The sequence below is a fragment of the Sardina pilchardus genome, chromosome 14 (assembly GCF_963854185.1).
Source record: "Sardina pilchardus chromosome 14, fSarPil1.1, whole genome shotgun sequence".
In the NCBI taxonomy this organism is placed as follows: domain Eukaryota; kingdom Metazoa; phylum Chordata; class Actinopteri; order Clupeiformes; family Clupeidae; genus Sardina; species Sardina pilchardus.
Window position 1 is genome coordinate 16176048 of NC_085007.1, and position 23188 is coordinate 16199235.

Genomic DNA, 23188 nt, shown 5'->3' on the forward strand with positions numbered 1-23188 from the left:
TGAAGAACACAGCAATTCTGCCTTGAGTGCACAGTGACACATCACTTTACCTGTGCTGGTGATAGTGTGCTATTTACCTGTGTACTGTAGGTGAGCATGTTATTTACCTGTGCAGGTGAGATGGTGCTATTTACCTGTGCAGGTGCAAATGTGTTATTCACCTGCACAGACAAGGGTGTTCTATCTACTTTTGCATATAAGAGTGTGTTGTTTACCTGAGCATGTGAGAGTGTTGTTTACCTGTGCAGGTGCTGGTGTGCTATTTACCTGAGCAAGTGAGAGTGTCATTTACCTGTGCAGTTGCTGATGTCTTATTTACCTGTGCTGGGGAGTGCTATTCACCTGAGCATGTGATAGTGTTGTATACCTGTGTGGGTGCTGGCGTGTTACTTACCTGAGCAGGTGATGCCATCTCCAGTGAAGCCCGGCGTGCAGCTGCAGCGGTAGGAGCCAGGTGTGTTCAAACACTCAGCGCTGGCACTGCAGTGGTGCGTCTCATTGGTGCACTCGTCAAGGTCTACAAGGCCACACAGACGAGGACACAAGGACACAAGGACACAAGGACACACGTCATCCATATGCCATTCTTCAGGGCTACGGCTTTCATAAAGTTACATCATTTCTCTGACAAAGCATAAGAAGAGATTTAGAATAGTTGAGATATGGTCATTTTGCTAACAAAACAAGGCTAAAGATTAAAAATCAATCTAGTTTCTAAAGTATTATTTTTGGTTTTTCATCTGTAAGAGATTAAATTGTAATATTCCACAGATATATCTATATCTCCGCAAACCAAACCAACTATGGTATGTTCATTTCTTGGACAAAACAAAGGAATTAAGACTAAATTAATTTGGCATTAGGTACGCTCATTTCTTTGGGTCTCCAGAGAACAGAATTAAGTTGTGATATTCAACAGACATCTGTATATCTCCCCAAACCCAGGAGATATTTGTTCTCCCCTGACTTTGATCTCTAGCATGGTTTCCATTTGACAATGTCAGCGGTCACCGGCTCGGAGACATAACATCTGTACCCAGCTGTGAACAGCATCTCGGTGGACTGCCCAGGGGCCGCAACAGAATCGGGGGGGGGGGGCGGCCTCTCAGAAACCTCACAGGCGATGACAGGACTAACGGCCGACACACGACAGCCGTCTTCGTGGACTTGTTTTGTTTCTCGCCGGGCGTGACTGGACCCCCTCTTAAAAGCATCTGACCTGACTCCAAAACACCGAGACCGCCGTTCACACCAAGGAGTAGTAGGGGTGACGTTGAGACGGGCTCGTGGACAAGGAGATGATGCAGTCTAGTGTGTCCACTCTCCTGGGAGACACGCGGGGGAGGGGGGGAGGGGGTAGGGGGGGACGTAGCCGGACAGTAATGGGGAGGTGGAATGAGTCACTGTCTGGGGCGTGAAGGGCAGCGACAGGGCTTACAGTAACGCTTCCAGCGTTTCACTTTACTGGGCTGTGATATCACACACACCAGGAGCACTCAGCTGGAGCCTCTCTTTTTCTAGTCCTCCTCTCTTTTCTCTCTTCTCTCTCTTTCCTCTTCAGTTCTTTTGTCTTTTTGACTTTTTCTGTAATCCCTCCATCCCCTCTGTGTTTTTCTCTCTTCATTTGGAGAGCAATTGTGTGTGTGTGTGTGTTTTTCACTCTTCCTATTCCTATTCCCCTTCCTATTACATCCATCCCTTATATCAATTTCACTCTTTCAGTTTCACCTCTTTCTGTTCTCTCCTCCTCAAATATCTCTCCCTTTTACTCACACACACACACACACACACACTGTCTGCCTGCATGGCTCCAGAGTGCTGGGCCACCAATGAGCTAGGCACAAAACAGTCTAAGCAGCGCCATAGATCAAACTGATATACACCACACCGAAAGACACACACACACACACACACACACACACACACACACACACACACAAGCCCCTGGTGGCACATTGAGACCACACTCTGCTCTAAAAATACCCTCCTCCTTCATTACTGGCAGCATCACTGTTCTCCTCAATGCATTTGTTTTAATGAGCGATTGTGAGCCGTGGCTTGGAAGTGAGCGCCTGTCTGAATTGCATTAGCAGGAAGCACAGACCACACAGTCGTTTAAAACGCGGTTTCAGGAAACTTACACACAAAGACAAAAGTCCTTTGGAAATCACGCCGATGTAATCCTAAGATACCCAAGTGTATTTTCGAGGGCATTAAAATGCATCTGAGCCCCACACCAGTCACCTGATCACAGACTCATCAAGTTGTTTAGCAGATGTCTATTTTCCACCTCAAACGAGAGTCACTGCATCCATTTTGTACACACATCTACTTCATGGGTATTAAAAACAGCATTTCTGATTTTGCTCGGAAGTCTTATTAGTGTTCTAAGTCACGCTATGCGGGGTGAGTGATACCTTCTCTGCTGTGGTCACTGTTGCATTAGAGAGGGTCAAGCTCATCTACCTCATATCATGTGTACTTCAATATTACAGTTATTGTTAATACATCATCATTGCACTGAACTGCCTGGCACTACAATATATTCATATTTAGTCTTAAAAGTCAGTCTATACTGATACTGCACTATTCCCACCCTCTTTCAATTTCATATTGCATCATGCGTCTTGCCTGTGCCTGTTGGGGTGTCCACGACCATGGCAACCTTGACAGGGACAACAAGGCCGCCCTATCCCACCCATAGCATCGTATACATAGCCTTACTGCCCTTATTCTATTGTTTTTCTATCTTATTATTGAGTGTTGAACTGAAGAGCAAAGATTAACCGGAGACAAATTCTTTGTTTGTTTACACAAAACTGGCCAATAAAGATGATTCTGCGTCTGACTCTGAAGCAAGCGCATGGCCGGCCCGAGCGAGATCTTACCGACACAATTGACCCCGTTGCCCAGCCAGCCGTCGCGACAGGAGCAGTGGAAGCCCCCCGGGGTGTTGACACAGGTGGCGTGGGCGTCACAGTTGTGGGCGTCCACCTCGCACTCGTCCACATCTGCACAGAGAGAGCGAGACAGCTTTAAACGTCACCGTTAGCTACGTTCAGATGACCGCAGACTACAAAGAAGGAGCCTTCAATGGACACTGATTCACTTCAATGGAAACTGATTCACTTCAATGGAATTGGATGTTGAAATTATTTTAAACAAACCCCATTATATTAATCATAGTAATGTTTTCGTTGCTGACATTCAACGCTGTCATTCTAATGCGAGATATTAAATAGACATTAGGAAACAACTTTTACGGGCCAAGTAAATCAGACAGTGTTTTTGCGTGCGGATGGGGAACATAGGTATCAAAAACGCTACGATCTGTCCAAAGGAAACATGCCATTAATAATTAACGAGATGAACGTGTGTAATGACGTTAATTAATCACGGCAATCAAAATCTGACCTGTGCAGCCTGACGTGCCGATCTTGACAGAGTAGCCCACGTCACAGTGGCAAATGAAGGAGCCCTTGGTGTTCTCACACTCTCCAAACAAGCACAGGTTGGTGTTCAGCTCACACTCGTTCACATCTGCAGATGTAAAAAAAAACACACACGCATGTTCACACACACACACATATACATGTGAATAGAAACGGCTCACAGATGGGGCTTTCCAACAACACGCTTCAGCTGGGACAGATGTGAGTGAAAAAATTGATTTCCTGAAGAAAGATGGAGATATTTTGTATGTGGTTTTTTTTGTTTCTTTTTTTTTTTTTTTAACTCCATGACATCAGTTCCTGTAAAAGGCACATGCAGACATCACCGGACTGCCACGGCAGATTGTTTGTCATGTCTGTTGCATCGGAGGTCTATAATTGTGTATTTATTGTTGTAGTGGAGGCCTGGCCATTGAAGTGGGTGTGTGAGTGATGGGGACAGGCTGGGCTAACATGCTGAGGATCCTGGGTCTGAGGGCCCAGTGGGATTAAGCACTATGAACTGCTTTCCCATGTGGGGCGGAAAATGTTTGTCTCTTACACACGCAGAAGCAACACACACGCACGCACACACACACACACACACACACACACACACACACACACACACACACACACACACACACACACACACAATACAATCATTCACAACTGTGAAACATGTAAACAGGTTCCACAATCTTCCTGTTGCACTTTATACATCATTACTTTTCCTTCATGAGCAACATGACACAGCCATCCATCAAAACACACACACACACACACATACACAAGCACGCATGCACACAAATCCTTCACCAAGTTATTATTACTGTGTTATTACATTTTATTGCCCATTACTTTGTTGGCCCGCACTTGAAGCTGCCCATGTGTCTTTGTGAACACTGTTTACCCAGAAGCCGTGCCAGTGAAAAGCCCACAGCGAGCGGAGCCAAATCAGAGCACGCGGCATGGCGGGCAGCACTCGTATAGTACAGTACCTATGCAGCTCTTCATGTCCAGGGACGCCATGAAGCCGTCGAAGCACAGACAGTGGTACTCCCCGGGGAGGTTGGTGCACTGCCCTCCGTCACAGATGCCTGGCTCCTCCTCACATTCATCCACATCTGTGAGAGAGAGAGAGAGAGAGAGAGGGGAGAGAGAGAGAGAGAGAGAGAGAGAGAGGGGGGAGAGAGAGAGAGAGAGAGAGAGAGAGAGAGAGAGAGAGAGAGAGAGAGAGAGAGAGAGGGAGAGAGAGAGAGGGGAGAGAGAGTGATTGAGAGAGGGGGAATGAAAAACAGAGAAAGTGACACAGACATAATAGATGACAGAATGTGTGTCAGAGAAGAGTGGAGAGAGAGAGCATATAAGAGAAATGGAGAGAAGAAAAGGGAGAGAGAGAGAGAGATTGAGAGAAGGGGGGTGAAATACAGAGAAAGTGACACAGACATAATAGATGACAGAATGTGTGTCAGAGAAGAGTGGAGAGAGAGAGAGAGAGAGAGAGAGAGTGGGAGAGAGAGAGAGCATATAAGAGAAACAAATAGAAGAAAAGGAAGGAAGAGAGAGAGAGAGAGAGAGAGAGAGAGAGAGAAAGAGAGAGACAGAGGGCGCCCATACAAAAGTGAGAGAGAACAGCTGGAGAGCAGACCTTCACAGGCGTATAAAAAGCACCTCCATGACGGCCCTACTGTTTGAAGTGGAGAGGGCAGACCACAGCATGCAGCGCTGCCAGCTCGGGCCCTAAAGGCCAGCGCCATAAAGACCTCTGTCAGCCAGGAAACCTGAGAGGAATCTGCCACTGGGCTGCTGGGCCGGCCTGCTTCATTTCAACATATGCCCCCATCGAACATGACTCAAGTGTCCTACTATGTTCTAATTTACAGTAGCTAACACTATAAACCGTATGTCTGTAGGTATTCCATGGCATGTCAGAAATGTAACTATTTCTTAGTACAGTAATTGTATGAGAAACAAATGTCTGGGAATAAATTGAGTGGTAAAAAAAAAAATGTTGCGGATGCAAATGATAGATGATGACAGAGAAAACTTCAGATGGGGGGAAGGGCGAAAGAGAGAGAGGGAGAGAGAGAGAGCACAGAGAGAGAAACAGACGGTAGCAGAAACCAAAAGCTCTGAGAGATCTTGATGTAAACAACTTGCAGAGTATAACTAGAGGGGGAGGAAAGGAAGAAAGAAAGAAAGAAAGAAAGAAAGAAAGATCTTCAGAGAGAGGACTGAGAGTGAAAGGGAGAGCCCCAGGAGAGACAGAGGTGAGGTGAGGACGAGGGGTGCCATACCGGCGCAGCTCCTCTGGTCGGGCATGAGGGCATAGCCTGAGGCACAGCTGCACTGGTAGCTGCCCTCCGAGTTGGTGCAGTGCACATCACAGCCACCGTTCTCGATGGTGCACTCGTCAATGTCTGAAACCCAAGACAAAACACAATGTCAACGACTGCTTTAATAACAAACGAAAGAGCAGAAGATGAAGTTCATAACTAGGCTGAGACGGGGAATAGAAGGACACGGTGATGGACAAATGAACAGATGACGACACTGACAAATCAAAAAGTACGGATAGATAAACGAATGGCACTGTAAACACAGTGACAGGTCGAAAGAATGACCTGGTCCATTTACATTTAGACATTGGAACATACAAAAGAATGTGTTTATACATTTTGAGGAATCATTTATAATTCTAAAAAGGAGAGTATCAAAGGCACTCTGTTTAAAAATATATATTTAAAAGCCTTTAATTAAACATGGCAACTAGTTAAAAACACATGTGGCTACGCATTGCGGCAATATTGACCTTCATGGCATGCCTGTCTAATTAAAGTCTTTGTTTATATCTTTTTCAAAACAAAGTCCCGTTTCTTTTCTTTTTTGACCTTACTCACACCTGCTACAAAAGAGCACCAGTGAAGTGATTGCTAACATAAGTCTCCTAGCGGCGCTCTGAGCCATTTTGTTTTTTCTCTCATCTATAATTCATATTTACAAAATGCAAAAACATTTCACATAAAATACTGATTGGGCCAATTAACAATCACCTTTCAGCATAAACACAGTCGTCTGTTTATAAATCATTTATAATACATCAATAACCCATCTATAATCCATCTATAATCTGTCTAAATCTGCCATGTGGCTGGACGGGCCTCCTACCTGTGCATCCCTGTTGGTCAGGTGTGGGTTGGTAGCCGGTGTGGCAGGTGCAGCGATAGGTGCCCACCACGTTCACACACTCGCCGTATCGACACAGGGTGGAGCTCAGCTCACACTCGTTCACATCTGCACAACAAACACACACACACACACACACACACACACATCAGGAGACATTATGACATCCTCACCTTCCAAGCCCAGCGGTTAACGCGATGAGACGATCTTAGAAAAAGCTCAGCGGTCGTTACAGAAGGTCTTAGCCGGGGGTCACCGGTCAAGACGGAGATCTTAAGGTCTGGTGTGCCCGATACGTAAGTGGCTCTCTCATCCACTTAGTCTCATTGACTTTTTAAGCCTACAACAGCTCAATTAAACACAGTGTCTTAATCCAACTCTGAGCTTGGACTCTTTCACAGAGAAGAGCAGCCAAGCTGTGAGAGGGGTCTTTTTTTCCAAAATGGGAGGGTAGAATGAAGCGGTCAGCCTTGTCCAATTACATCAACTGAAGGCCACGGAGTGGAAGCGTCCAGGGGGGCAACATATTTGATGTTTGGCGTTTGATGTCTGGCGCGCTGAGCGGTTGGGGAATGTCCTGATTTATTTGGAAATAGCATTTGCTGACCCGTAACATTACGGCTTGACCGCTCCACATGTGGAGGGGATGACATCAGTACTTCTCTATTGCAAGAGTGCATTGGAATTGAATGTAATAGTGCCTGTGTTGCGTACATGGGAGGCTACGCCAGTTTGTGTATGCCAGTGTGGTCTCTCTCCCTCTGACTTACTCAAGGCCTTCAGTGTGTGTGTGTGTGTGTGTGTGTGTGTGTGTGTGTGTGTGTGTGTGTGTGTGTGTGTGCGTGTGTGTGTGTGTGTGTGTGTGTGTGAAGGTATGTGTGTGAAGGTGTGTGTGTGAAGGTGTGTGTGTGTGTGTGTGTGTGTGTGTGTGTGTGTGTGTGCATGTATGCGTATGGGTGTGTAAGAATGTGTGTGTATTCTCACCCTCGCAAGCATTCCCGTCTGTAGACAACTGATGTCCGTGTGGACACACACACTCGTAGCTGCCGTCGGTGTTCTCACACTCGCCTCCGCGGCACAGGCCGGGGTTCCGCTCACACTCGTCAATGTCTGCCGCACAAAGACACACACACACACACACACAGAGAAAGAGAGACAGAGAGAGTGAGGGCAAAAGAGAGAGAGAGAGAGGGAAAGAAACTCAAACAAATGAGAAACCCCAAAAAGAACATTGCGCCTTCCACACAATATAAACATGAAGTCCTATCAGTGGAGCCCAAACAGTCAGCACTACCCCCTCATCCACACCGCATCCTACTCACCCATGCAGTTCTTCATCATCATGAAGCCGCTCTCGTAGCCGTCGAAGCACTCGCACTCGAAGCTGCCAGGCGTGTTCACACAGGTGCCATGACCACACAGGTCCGGTGAGATACGGCACTCATCAATATCTGCACCAAAAACAGCCATCAGATGCTATTCACTAAACTCTTCTACACACGCTAACTCTGCCATAGGGCTTTGTGGACGTGTACTGCTGTAGGCCTTTACCAGTGCAGTTGCGCTCCTCCATGTCCAGGGCGAAGCCGTTGTCACAGCGACACCTGAAGCTGCCGATGGTGTTGCGGCATTTGCCATGGGTGCAGATACTGGGGAACACTTTACACTCGTTGATGTCTGTCCAAAAGAAACAGAGGTCGTGAGAGTGTGAGGTATGCGTACTTTAAAACACCTTAGGCTACATTCAAAAGAAACCTAAATTGTCACATTTTAATAAAGAATTTTGTCTATAGAATCTTGTTATTACTGAGGTATAATGTTCTTCGATTAAGAAGACTCTATATGGAGACTATTCATAACATAGCCTATCTTACAACATTTCGTTTAAATATAGAATTTTGTCTATAGAATCTTGTTTTTACTGAGGTATAATGTTCTTCGATTAAGATAGATATTGATACTTTATTGATACTTTATTGATCCCCAAGGGAGACTCTATATGGAGACTATTCATAACATAGCTTATCTTACAACTTTTAACTTATACAAAATATATGCCTTAAATGTGTCTTATTCTATTTTTATTCAGACTTCTCATCCTTTCTCAAGGGATCTTACCCTTGTAGAAGGGTCTCCCGGTGAGAACGTCGCCTCGGTTGGCAAAGCCGGGTCCTCGCGGGCAGAGGAGGTCGTACTCGCGCTGCCCGGCCTCTGGGCACGCCTCGCACTCCTTCCCCCAGGCGGCGCCCAGCGTGCAGCAGCAGGCGTCCATCCGGAACCTTCCGGACACGGGCTGAGCGCAAGTGTCCTCGTCGTAGGTCAGGTAACAGTGCTCCGAGCGGACATCTGCAGGGGACACGGCGGCGGCGAGAGCAACAAAAAAACATGGATTCAGAGAAATGCGTGTCCTGTTTTTCCAAAGACAAAGTGTTCCGTCCCAACGGTCAGTTTATACACATGCACTGCTAGATATGGCTGCAAAACACAAATATGTGGGCATCAATATTTTGCCAAACGAAGCAGAACAACAAAACAAAAAACAATCGGAAAGCAATTAAACGCAGCACACGCTTGGAACGAAACGACCCCCTCTTACAAAGCCCCCCATAAGGATGTAACACATGTTGGATATTACTCATCATAAGCGTATGATTACAGCGTATTACTCTGCATGCAACACGCCATACTTCAACCACAGAGACATGGCTGGGGCACTCGCGTCTCTGTCAACGGCTAACTGATTTACCAACACAACATAATCAGAACCAAAGCGGATAAAAGCCCCAATTCAATCCCTATTATCATATTAAATGGCCAAACGAAGAGTCAAAATGTAAAACGAAAATAGAGTTTTATACCAATACAGGCCAGATGTCAGATGAAATGTCATTCTATTCTAAGCAAGTAGTACATATGTATTGCTGCACAAACATGTCCTAGTCACACTATACCTTGATTGTTCTGCTTTTTTTGCAAGTCCCTTTGAACAAAAACATAAACATGAACATAAAAACAAAAAAAACACAAACTGAACGTAAATGTAAAGACGTGCTCACCGACACAGAGGCGTCCGGTGGAGTCCAGGGTCAGGCCCTCGGGACACTGGCACTTGAAAGAGCCGTGGGTGTTCACGCAGCGGCCGTTAACACACACGCCAGGGAACACCTCACACTCGTTCACATCTACAGAAAACATGGGGTAGATTTGTTAGAAGATTTGTCACGTCATAGAGAAACTGGAGACCAGAAATCTGGAGATCATTTCTGCAGCTGGCAAGGAGCTCACTGTCCACCTTTAACATCACACAACGCAATACAATACTCGTATACAGTATATGCATCCACAATATATTGAGATGTAGGTGACATGTTGATGTGGACATGGGGTATTAACAAATATGTAAGAAAAACAAGGAAAGATTTTTTGACATACTGGCTTACTAATTTCCAAAGATAAGAATTAGGAGCAATGTGTAGACATGGCCCAATAACCCAAATAGCTCAAAAGAGGGCACTCAGAGGTCAGGGTGGCAATGAGACATCTAAGAAAGGATCTACGCGCGCAATTGACCCTTGGCTTTGAAAAGGTTTTCCAGGTCAACAACAGGAGGTTGTTTGCCTTCAGGGTAAATACTTCACTATAGAGACGTCTGATCAGCTAACCTCATTCAGAAGTCTTCTGACATGGAGGGAGGAAGAGACTAAAAATCAAGGATTTTTTATGCCGAAGAGAATGCTATGGTGGATACAGGGAGCGAGACTCTTACACCATTCTGAGTCTGTACTGTACATCTAGTTGGCTTAGATAGACAAACGCTATGGAGCATCTTAAGCACTGGTACAGACCAAATTGCTCAGATTTCATTGTGGTTATGGCCACAAGACCCAAGTGTCCCTTTGATGAGAATGATATTCATTTTGTCAGTATCTAGTGTCTATAGTCCCCAAATGGCTCACCTTCACATGTGACCCCTTTTGGACGAGCAAGCCCTCTGGAGCAAACAGGATCTGGAAGAGATAAAGAGCACAGACAGAACAATTTATGGATTTAACAATATATACACATCTTTTCCAGAGAACAGCGGTTCCGAAGACATAACATATAACACACAGAGCTTTGCAGCAGACATATTATGCATCGCTGTGTAGATCTAAATTCTTGCAATGCACGTGTGTGTGTGTCTGTGTGTGTGTGTATGCGTGCGTGCTAATGCACAAGTGTGTTTGAGCTCGTTTGCACGCATTAGGATGTACTGTGCATGAACTCTATGCGTGTGTGTGCGTGTTTGTGTGCGTGGTTGAATGCATGTTTGTGTATACAAGTCGAATGCACACTCGAATGCTGTTCCCAAACTGATTTAATGCAGACACACATGCACACATCTGGAAGCATCGATCACTGTGTTCTAACCAGCTATTCGCATTTGGCTTGCCGTGCATGTAAAGATTGTGGCAGTGAGTGTGGCAGCATATCACATTTCGTGAATCCACATCATGAGATATTGCCACGCGCGCGCCTTTAGATAGTGAAATGTCCACTGCACCCAATATGGACGAAATGTAACCCAATTTGGCCTACATCTGCAACATGTCAAACTTCATCAACTTTGAATCTTCACATCACTAGATATTGGCACAGACTGTTGAGGGAGTCATATGAGACACGAGGAGCAAATGTAAGCAAATGTGATCAAGTGTAAACATACCAAATTTCAAAACTGTTGCGTGAGCAATTCTTGAGATACAGAAATGTGTCAAGAGCAGCGCCTGTTAAAGGCAGAACTTCATAAAACTTGGCATGCATCCAGAAGGTTGTCGTGATGATGTCCAATTTTGTAGGGTTCACATCTTCTCATCACCATTGAAACACTTATGTTTACATAATTCACTAGGTGGTGCTACACCACAAATGAAAGGTGTCGGTGAAGTAGGCATACACCTCATTGAGATCAATGTACTACCTGAGGTATTGTGTGGAAATTGTTGTTGGTTAGCCCAGCTTTCAGGGAGGCTAGTATAGATGTGTGTGTGTGTGTGTGTGTGTGTGTGTGGGGGGGGGGGGGGGGTCCCATTGACCAAAAGTTACTATTCCATGTCAGCTTAGTGGGGGTACATGCCCACCAAGTCTTATATTCCCCAGTGTTCCAGTATCCTGAGAATAGTTGACCAAATATAGGTGAGCATGTGATCATGCTACACTCAATGGTCATAATGATTACCACATTGACACTACAGACAGGAGGATTGTACATCTTACTTCATATATAACACATGTGTTTAAAACACTTTGAATGGCCAGTGTTGAATGGCAAATGACACATTTCAGCTATTTTGCTGGGCTGTGCTAAACACAATGCGGTAAGTAAACACACATGCTAAACAAACACTGCTCTGGGAATGTCATTAGCAACAACGAACAACACACATACAGTACATCTCCTCATGTTTAAGATTATTTTTGTCCTTTTCCTGCGAGACTCAATGATGTGGATTCCCCCCCCCCCCCTCTCTCTCCACTTCTCTGCCATCTCTCTCTTTCTCTCTCTCTCTCTCTCTCTCTCTCTCTCTGTGGCTTGGATTGTCATTAAGCTCCACTGGCAGGGGGATTAGAGGCAGTCAGTGAATGCGTGGCCACAGGGATACACGCAGAGAGAGAGAAGTGGGGGGGGGTGAACACATACTGTGTGAAAGTCAGCCCAGGCCAGCCGCTTTTTCCCAGGGAGTCGGTGAGAGGGGGCAGGGGGCCAGACCACTGAAGATGAGGCTTCGCAGGGGCCTGCTGCACGCTGGCCAAGAGACAGATCCCCCACCCTCCAACTCCTCTTTTTTTTAACAACCACTGTCACGGAGGGACACGTCTCAATTTGACATTCTGCACTCCGCAACGTCCCGTGGGTACCCGTCTGAGCTGCACTTCCCAAATGGGATGGGACCGGTGTGTGTGTGTGTGTCAACACTTTACCCACAAGCACAAGCACAAACACACATAAACACACACGTCACCCCGTCCTACTGCATTTTGTAGCAATACTGTACTCGTACACACACACACACACACACACACACACACACACACACACACACACACATGCCAGACCATCCAAGCGCAAACCGCTCTAACATTTTCTCCCACAGACACAAACACACACTCCCACTCACAGACTAAATGCCACCAACACATAACAAACCCGCAATCTCATCCCTTGCGTCTACTGTAACCTGTAACCTACAGTATGACTCAGCACAACCCAAGGAGCAAGCAGTTTATTCAGCCTGACAACTTTGAGACGATCAGCCTCGACTAAATCCCACTTCCCTGGTCCACATTAGCCTTCCCTTTGAACACACACTCAGCAGTGTCTTAAGAGTGACTGATTGATCTATAATCTTCACACAAACACTGCGGGGAAAAAAAAAATACATGGAACTGGAATGGAATACTCGTGGCCCAGCAACAGAAGCACAGCGGAATGAGAAACCCACGAATCTGCCAAACCGTGTTCTTCTCCGAACATGCTGCAAGTCATGCGGTTCTAATGTACGACGGCTGTGGCAGGTATGATGTCATGGTGCGTAGACGGGCCGGTTGCCATACCGATCTCGCACTGCTCGCAGGGGCTGCCCCAGGCGGCGCCCAGGGTGGCACAGCACTCGGACTTCAGCGTGCCGCCGTTGATGTTGACCTCGCAGCGGCCATCTTGGATGTTGAGCCAGCAGGTGCCTTTTAGGCTGTCTGTAAGAGAAGGAGGGTGCACACACACACACACACACACACACACACACACACACACACACACACACACACACGCACACACAGAGGAATAGAGGGAGGGGGAGAAAGAGAGAGAGAGATAGAGAGAGAGAGAGAGATGAACATATACACATGCAAAAAAGACACAAAGACACACACACACACACACACACACACACACAGCACAGTGGATAATGAGGACTTCAATTGGCACTCTAGATGTTCAAAGTGTATTAAAAATATATGAGGCGTATAAAATGAAGCCAGGATGACATATTTTATTGTGCATGACCTATTGTGCAAAGTGTGCGCGTGTCATTGGCTATAAATTGTAGGGGGAACATTTACATGCTGGTTTAATATGGTGTAAATGATCCTGCAGTGTTTCACGGGTGATTGAACTGATTGTATTTTCACAGGTTGAAATGTCAGGGTGAATTTGTGTGTCTGTGCGAGTTCGAGTGTCTGTTTTCATGGACTATACTGTATGTGTGTGTGCATGTATTCACCTGCACAGATGCAATGTACAACACCAGTGTGTGCACAAGCATTTACCTGAGTGTATGCATACATGTGCATGTATTTACCAGTACAGCTGTGTGTGTGTGTGTGTGTGTGTGTGTGTGTGTGTGTGTGTGTGTGTGTGTGTGTGTGTGTGTGTGTGTGTGTACGTATGCATGTAATTACCGATGCAGATGAGGCCTGTGGAGTCCCTCTTGCTGCCTGGCGAGCACTCGCAGGCGAAGGAGCCAGCATTGTTCTTACACACTCCGTTGACACACGGATTGCTCTCGCACTCATTCACATCTGAAACAGAGAGGCCAGAGTTTAAAACACACACACACACACACACACACACACACACACGCTCGCACACACACACACACACACACACACACACACACACACACACACACACACACACACACACACACACACACACACACACACACAGCAGGGGAGGACCAAGACATAAAGGGTACTGTCTCTGCAAAGTCCTGAGAAGCACTCTGGAGACCATAAAAGGGTGAGAGAACTTTTCTGGATGAGTTGCAACGCTGTGCTATTCTATGAACGGAGACTGAACCACATTATAAACAAATCAAACATAATAATATTTACAAGCACTTGGACAGCGTCACTGGCAAAATTTCACAAAAGCACCTTACTCTGTGCAGTTCTGAGTCAGGGATAAAGGTTAGGACAGAAAACAACTGGCTTGCAACACAGTTTAACGCTTTAAATACTTCTGAAGAAAATTACTGTGAGCTTAAATACCGGAATCCTATTGTATAAAGGTATTCCAAGAAACTACTTGCTCAACAGTTCACTGTAAGGGAAAGGTTTGTGAGTAGCCTGCCTGTGAGTCACTGTGCAGTTAAAGTAAAAAAATGGGGGAACCATCTCAGACACTCGCACACACACATACAAATGCTGCCAGATGGCTCATTCCTTTACCCTCCTGATGGTAATAGGTGAGGTGAGTAACTATATGAATAGCTGCTTGTGTGTGTGTGTGTGTGTGTGTGTGTGTGTGTGTGTGTGTGTGTGTGTGTGTGTGTGTGTGCGTGTGCGCGTACAACCACAACCAAGTGGGTCAAGTGGATGCACACTGTGTTAATTGTTGACACACACATACAGTAGAGCACTAAAATCACTATTAGCAATTGTAGCAATAACAACATCAACCATACACATGGTCTACTATATCAGACAGCCCTGCAAGATCCAGTTCTTAGGTTATTTCCCAGCTGAAAAAAAAACTCTGTCACAAGATTTAGAACTTATGTATAGCTTTCCTGGCTAATGACGTAACGAGCAGGAAAAAAGAGAAAAATAAGAATGCCCTTCTCTTCTCAGAATACAATAGTGTGATTCAGAACGAGACTCAGTCCATCATGGTTCATGGTCAGTCTCTCTTCCTTGGGTCAGATCTTTAGCGAGATGGCCTTCAAGTGTGTCCCCTGATTCCCTTACGCACTTGGAACATCCTGTGGGGGACCTTGACCCAGCTGTTGGACATCAGCGGACGGCTGAGCTAAAGCCTCGCCATGGGCCTCCTCTGCAGCTGCTCAAAGCCAAGTGGTCAGCCTCCCTGCGACCGTCTGGGCAGCTCTGAGTTACGGCCCTATAAAACTACACAGGAGTGTGACCGGAGAGAGGGACCGCAGTCCTTCTGTTTCGGTCTCCGCTTTCTCGGTCGGCTCAGAGTATCTAGCAACAGCAGCACAAACATGACACAGTTCACAGTGTCAGCGGTGCCTGTCACTATGGTAACTGTTTCTATAGGACCAAAACTGAGAGGACCTGGTCTGATAGTGTGTTGCTATAGCAAGAGTTTTAAAAAGACACATTCTCTTTTTTTTAAAAAAAGGGGCTTGACGGCTAGCTCTTCACATCCCCCACTGTGATTTCAGTGAGCCGAAGGAGAGTAAAAAACTTTCTCACGTAATTAAACACGTGGAATTGGCACGGCTTCAAGGGTTTTCCTTAGAATACAGGCTATACCCATTAACCTGTTGACACCCTTTACTGGCTTTTTTCCCCAGAAAGTTCTGCCAATGGAGAAGACCTCCAAAGTAGCTATTTTTAAGCACCTGCAGGTGTTTAACCAACCAACCTCACAGTCACTGGATAACACAAGTTCAGATATTCTATACTCTACATACTGTACATTTCAATGTATAATATATGGTACTGGGCTTTCAAAGCTACCAGATACATGTACAGTATAACTATGCTGTACCATACAGTTACAGCAGGCTATGGCACAGACCTACAGTGGATGTGATCACACAGTGACCGACATATGGACTTTTCATAAACAAAAAACATGTTTACTCACCGACGGCTACAGAACACTCACTTTGCATAATCTAGCCTAGCATTCTCAAGCGCTGACCTCATGTTTGAAATGTATATAAACACACCTTTCAAACAAGGGAGAAAAAAAGAGACGGTGTCCATGGTGACAGAGCCTCGCGTGTTGAAAACCCACACATTTTCCACCATGATGCACAGGTATTTTCTGGAGGTGGTGGGTGTGTCTGGGGGGGGGGGCATGGGGGGCATTAGGGTTGCTGAGCCAACAACAGGTAAAGGTGTGTATTAACTGGGAGGAGAGATCTGGCCTGGAAATGACAGAAAGTCAAAATGAACGATGGAAAGGGTCGACGGCATGGCGTGGCTCAGCGCGTCGTGCGTCGACGCCGGTGTTGCTGGCGCGCAGACGTTATCCGTCTGGCTGCTGGATGGGATGAAACGCACGGAGGCTCCTATGTGGGTCAGTAACTCGGGGAATGTTGCCTGCGGGCAGCTGGAAAGAAACATCTGGTTCAGATGAGAGCCTACAGATAGCAGGAGCCTCGTCCAGCTCCACTGTCCTCACTCTCCCGTCACATGTGAGGGGAACGGACGGACTGGCCGACGCCTCTCAGCTGAGTTCAGTGATTAACCGGGCCACATGTGATATAATAGCCAAGAGACTGTGGATCAAAGACCTCATATTATGTTGGGAGACAAATTTGCAAAATAGATTAAAAAAAAAAAAAAAATCTTACAAGAGAGGCCTGTTGTATTCAGATTGCAAGGCCACATAGTGATTTAATAATATTTAGGAGTTATGATGTTGGCCGGAGACACACAAACTACGCACGCACACATTTCAGTTTTTTGTATGTACACGTCTATGTGCATAATATTTGTAATGTGTCATTTTTATTTCATTCTCATGTCTACGGTCAGTTCTGATAATTGACATTCGGCAGTACCTGTACCTGTCTCCTGCAAAACAACGACCACATGTGCCTACTAATGTAACTGTAATGGAACTGTGCTGTACTGTGCTGTGCTGTGTTGTGCTGCACTACTGAAAATCTCATAAAACTGAACTGCAAATCTCATAAAAAGGTCAATTCAACTTCGTGATGCATTCCTAGTAGCTGGAAATCCCCACCCCCCCAAAAAAACCTCACACAATATCTACACATTACATTTCCGTAACTTGCTCTGTACTGAGCTGAGCCTAGTCAGCAGCAGAGTTAGTTCCCTCTGGCCTGTCAGGCAGAATCCCATCACTGTGTGTCAGTACACGCCTGGCTTCTGGCAGGTGTCTGCCTCCACACTGCGCAGCGTCACGTCGCTCGATTTTACACGCTCCGCGCACTTCACTTCGTTTTGCTTCGCTTTGCTTCGCTCACTTACCTTCGCACGTCTCCGATTCCTGCCTGAATAGGTAGCCCTTTGGACAGGTGCAGGTGTAGCTCCCCGGAACGTTCCGGCACATGCCGTTGTCACACAGCAGCCGGTTCACCAGGCACTCGTCAATGTCTGCGGAGGACAGGAGACAGGGGAAAAGATCTCAGTGCTCAGTGCTGAATTAAACCTGCTGTTCAGCAAATCAACTCACTGTTTCTCCGAGAAGCTCACAAACAGAGTCATTATTTTGGCACAACAGCTCTGACTTAATCCAAGATGAAACATAATGCAAGATGAAAGATCTTACTAACATTATCATTATCTTTACCTTTCAATGATTTGGTGAATCCTTCAATGAAAACTAGACATGAACATGTAAGCCTTGAGATAAAGTACTCAAGAATCTAAACAGACCGCGTGTGCCAAAAGAGAGCTCATTTTGACGAGTATGAACTCGTTACCATCCATAAATAGACCCCAAGTTGTTTTGACTCCGGATCATTCTTTGAAGATGTTATAATTATGTGAACATCATCTGATACATTCACCATTACAATGAATTAGGCACGCTGACTCAATAACTGCTCGTAATGACTGAGAACTGCAGAATCAAGTGTCATCTTAATGGCTGTCGTGTGTATTCATTCTATTTTCAGAGGTTAAGTAATCATGCTCAAAGTGAACATCTTTTGTTTTCCCAGAACTGTCACCATGTCTTCTCTGGGCTGTTGAAAAGCTCAGTTCCCACTGGACCAGACTGCCCACAGTGAAACACGGCTGCTTAAGCAACATGGGGAAGTCCATTATAATTGCACTCGGGGAAAAAAAATAGCCTATAAACTTCTTTTCATGGAGAATAAAGAGAAGGCTGGAGACCCTCAATGCAGCTGCAGTCGTTCCCAAGAATCAGAAAAATGCCGCGAGGAATTTACAGCTCGCTTTTAAAAGCTTCGAGCGGCCCGTTTAAGAGGCGTCCCACGATTTCCTAAGCACGAGAGGGGAGCCGGCCCTAGCGCAGCGTGAGACGACGCGGGAGCTGTCCGTGAGCCCTTTTAACGTGATGTTTGTTTTTCTTCTCGTTAAAGAGCACGGGTTTTTTCGTTTCCCATGCTCGCACTATACTGACTGACGCGCATGTCATATTGCGGATCACAATTACTTTTGTTCCCTGGGTGTAATCGGCGACATCTGGGAGACCTTTGGCCAGGTTGGCTTGACAGATTTTTGGGCGCTGCGGTTGCTTATTCTATCTCAGGCGGATTGAGGCCGGTGCCTTCAAGTGGATCATACTAGGCCACGGCTGAAATGTGTGTCAGTGTCTGCATCTCCCCCCAAACACACAGTAATACCCCCCCCCCCCACACACACACACACACACACGTACACAATGACATCATAACATCTCTCCACTGCACATGAAAAGCCAGTTAGGGCGCTGGTGAAAGGGAGCGCTCTCTCTCTCTCTCTCTCTCTCATTCTCTCTCACACTCCCTCTTGGCGAGGCTGTGTCAAGTCTGTCTGGTAAATGAGATTGTTTTGACTGGGCAAAGATAGAAGTTGGCTCAGCTCTGGGGGCAGGCTGGAGGCACCCGAACCTCGTGTCTGTACTTCAGGGCCTCAGTGTTTGAACAGGGGGGAGAGGAGGGCGGAATAGATGTGGACTTGGGGGACAGGGCTCTGAAATGAGAGGCACTGCATATGGAGGGCACTGGCAGAGTGAAATGCATGTTTCAAAATGTTCACTTCAGGATATGTTGCTCATGTCAATACCACAGGGACATGTTTAGGTTAAAAAAAAAAGAATCCTTGTCTGGTGTTTGTAGAGCTGACTCGTCCAAAGAGGCCTCCCAGCTTCTGGTTCCCATTTACACATTTTCAAGTAGTCGCATAATCCCTACATGAGTGTGTGTGTGTGTGTGTGTGTGTGTGTGTGTGTGTGTGTCTGTGAGTCACACCGGACTCCTGTCAATATGACACAGACGTACGGGAACACTCCTCCACACACGGTGTTTTGTTTCGTATTTGCGGCGGCCGGGCCGGTGTGTGAACTCAAGACTCACCCACGCAGTTCCTGCCGCTGCCGTCGGTCTCGTAGCCCACGTTGCAGATGCAGCGGTAGCTTCCCCTCAGGTTCTCACACACGCCGTTGACGCAGATGTCAGGGTCCAGCGCACACTCGTTAATGTCTGCTCACCACCACAGCACAACAACAACAACAACAACAACAACAACAACAAGAACTTAGATACATCACAGATACAGTCACAACTGATGCATGACAAAACAGCAACTTTTCTTTTTCCGGACCAGAATCAACCGTAGGTATACTGGAGGTAGGTTTGTTGAATGTTTGTGAATAGGATCCGATATCCAAGATTTTATTTGAACAGGATGGCCCTGGATAAATGTGAGGCATGTTTAACAAGACAGCTTTCAAAACTGTATTGGTCAAACAAAGCTGTTTGTGGAGTGCTTTTCCTCACTGTTTACAAACAGTTGTCTGCGCAAAGTAAATGAGCAAGGAGAGCTGGGATTATTTACAATGGAGGAAAACTGGGATTATTTACAATGGAGGAGAGCTGGGATTATTTACAACGGAGGAAATCTTACCTGTCCCATCTACTGAGAAGCCGATGCCACTTCCACACAACGCCTGGAATTCTCCTGAGGAAACAGAAATAAACAAAAACAAAAACAAAACAATCAAAACCTACACTGTTAGGAATAACAATAGCCTCCATCAGTTTGACAAAATAGAACAGTACCAGGGCGTTGCTCTACTCACAGAGCTAACAGTACAGTGAGGAGCACATGTATTTGATACCCTGCTAAAACAGGAATATAAAATCATCATTTGACAATTGATCTTAATGCCTTAACTCAAAAAATTAGTACAAATCAAACCGCCAAGGACACCAATTTTCTTTGTGATTGAAGAATGTATCGTAAATAGATAAATGTTTTCCTTAAATGCTAGGGGAAGGAAGTATTTGACCCCCTATGTAACCCTATGGGAATTTAACACATAGGGTTAACATAGGGGCAGGCAGATTTTTATTTTTAAAGGCCAGCTATTTCATGGATCTAGGATATTATGCATCCCGATAAATTTCCCTTGGCCTTTGAAATTAAAATAGCCCCACATCATCACATACCCTTCACCATAGCTAGAGATTGGCATGGTGCTTTTTCCAGTAGGCCTATTAGCCTGTTTGATTTGCATTGAGCTCAATGAGCATCAAACAGGCTAATAGGCCTACTGGAAAAAGCACCATGCCAATCTCTAGCTATGGTGAAAGGTATGTAATGATGTGGGGCTATCTTAATTCCAACGGCCAAGGGAACTTTATCAGGATGCATAATATCCTGAATCCATAAAATAGCTGGCCTTAAAAAATAAAAATCTGCCCGCCCCTATGTTAACCCTATGTGTTGAATTCCCATAGGGTTACATTGGGGGTCAAATACTTACTTCCCCCTAGCATTTAGGAAGAACATTTATTTATTTACGAAACATTCTTCCATCACAAAGAAAATTGGCGTACTTAGCGGTTTTATTTTTACTCAATTTTTGAATTAAGACATTAAGATCAATTGTCAAATGACGATTTTATATTCCTCTTTTTAGGCAACTTTAGCATGGTATCAAATACATTTTCTCCTCACTGTATACTGTCAATATCAGCATTCGAAAAGTAATAGTAAGTAAAAGACTTGTATGTAATTTATCTCATTTGTAGCAAACCAAAGTCTGACTGTCAATGTCATGTCAGTTAGGAGAATTATTCTGAGAGTGACTGAGAGTGACCAATATCGCCCCAAAAACTCATGGTTCTAATGATTAGAATCTAATATAATCTGGATGTGAAGGTCAGAACCTGTGGTTCTATTGCCCTAACTGGTTTCTGCACAGGGGCTGGGGTATGGTGCATGCAGGTGCCAGTCCATCTGGACGTGGGAGGGGGTCAGGGGCATAGAAACTAGAAGCCACAGGCCGATATGAGCTTCAGATTCCAGACCCTGTGAGAAAGTAAAGTAAAGTAAAGTAAAGTAAAGTAAAGTAAAGCTACCTAAAGCTCATATCTCAGAGCCCACAGACAGTTTTGAATCCATGCCTGAAATAAAAGTAAATCAATCTCCTTACATGTTGATTTGATTTCTACTTTTGTAAAGAGTACTGTACATAAACCACCAGACCATATGCAAGTTCATGGAGAGTCTTTCTTGGAGTCATTAAGCTGAGGTTGTGTCTCCTGTGGCCCCACCCCATAGGGGAATTAAGAGGAGTTCCTTCCTGTGGCAACACTTTGTGATGTAGAGCCTGTGGAATTTAGAGTAAATCCCCCCAGCTTCCTCTTCTCACCTCAACGCTCGGTCTGAGAGAGTACTGTAAAGGCCTAGAGTGTCCCATGGGAGACAGGAGAGCCCAGGGGTGAGAGGAGTCGACCAGTGTGTGTGTGTGTATGTGTGTGTGTGTGTCTATCCAGTGTGTGTGTGTGTGTGTGTGTGTGTGTGTGTGTGTGTGTGTCTATCCAGTGTGTGTGTGTGTGTGTGTGTGTGTGTGTGTGTATGCTCATTACACACTCACACACACATATACACACGTGCATGCCGCACACACGCATGCATGCACGCACGCACCCAAAATCACTGGTATATGCTGGATGGGTTAGTGTTAAATGTTGATTTTGCATCTACAAATTGTCAAAACCACACAACAGATATTTCAACACTCAACATTTCAATAACCAACCATTCCACAAAAGCAATTAAATGAATGATAAACGACCTGATGGCATGAGCTGAAAAATAATGAGAGTGATCTGTTACTGACCTCACTGGAAATGAAAGCCTCTACTTACAGCTCACGAAGCTGATAAATGCATGGCTTTTATGGGAGATCACTCAAAGAGACAGCTACCAAGAAAGATCCATAGGTATAAATCTTTCAAAACACCTGTTTTCCATCGATCAGAGAGCATCTCTTCGAGGGCCACAGACATATTCATCTATTTGTTACATGCTCTCATTCAATTGTTGTTGCATTGGATCATTCTCTTTCCCCCCCTTTTTCTTTCATTCTGTCTCTGTCTTTCTTCCTCTCCCTCTTTCTTGACAGCAAAGGATAAAAAGCAGACTTATTTTATGCGGGTAAACAGTGCTATTCTACCCAATTTTCTCCGAAAAAAGGAAAATCACACAAATTCGAGAAGCGGTGGCCTACAAGCATACTTCTTTAATTGAGTAAAAGCCCTATAATAGCTCTGGTTTGGCCGAGTCTCACCCATGGCAGTGGAGCTGGTGCTGGGTGGGTTTTTTAGGAGTAAGGGTAGGGGGGGCAGAGGGGGGGCTTGCGGTGTACCTGAATTCTTGGCCGGGCAGGGTTGGCAAGGCTCGCCGAAGCTGTAATCGGCGTTGGCGCAGCAGCACTCGGACTTGGTGACCGCTCCTTGGAATGGCCGAACGCACACGCCTTTCCTGATGCCTCCGTAGCAGGTGCTGCGCATGTGTGTGTCTGGGGTCGGAATAAGCATGTGTGTGTGTGTGTGTGTGTGTGTGTGTGTGTGTGTGTGTGTGTGGAAAAGGAAGAGGAGCAAAAGAGGAGAATTTTTGAGGATCTA

At 45.6% G+C, this 23188-nt stretch overlaps 1 protein-coding gene across 1 annotated transcript in view; it reads right to left on the bottom strand.

Annotated features, from left to right (window-relative positions):
• LOC134101268 (fibrillin-2-like) overlaps positions 1-23188 on the bottom strand; it is an 86752-nt gene that overhangs the window by 28879 nt on the left and 34685 nt on the right. The window contains 18 exon segments of the mRNA XM_062554870.1: positions 395-517; positions 2889-3011; positions 3415-3540; positions 4433-4558; positions 5732-5854; positions 6603-6728; positions 7605-7730; positions 7943-8071; positions 8172-8297; positions 8739-8966; positions 9677-9802; positions 10577-10627; positions 13215-13352; positions 14058-14177; positions 17574-17699; positions 19628-19753; positions 20178-20231; positions 22930-23082. Of these exon segments, the coding sequence (XP_062410854.1) occupies positions 395-517; positions 2889-3011; positions 3415-3540; positions 4433-4558; positions 5732-5854; positions 6603-6728; positions 7605-7730; positions 7943-8071; positions 8172-8297; positions 8739-8966; positions 9677-9802; positions 10577-10627; positions 13215-13352; positions 14058-14177; positions 17574-17699; positions 19628-19753; positions 20178-20231; positions 22930-23082 (2250 nt within the window).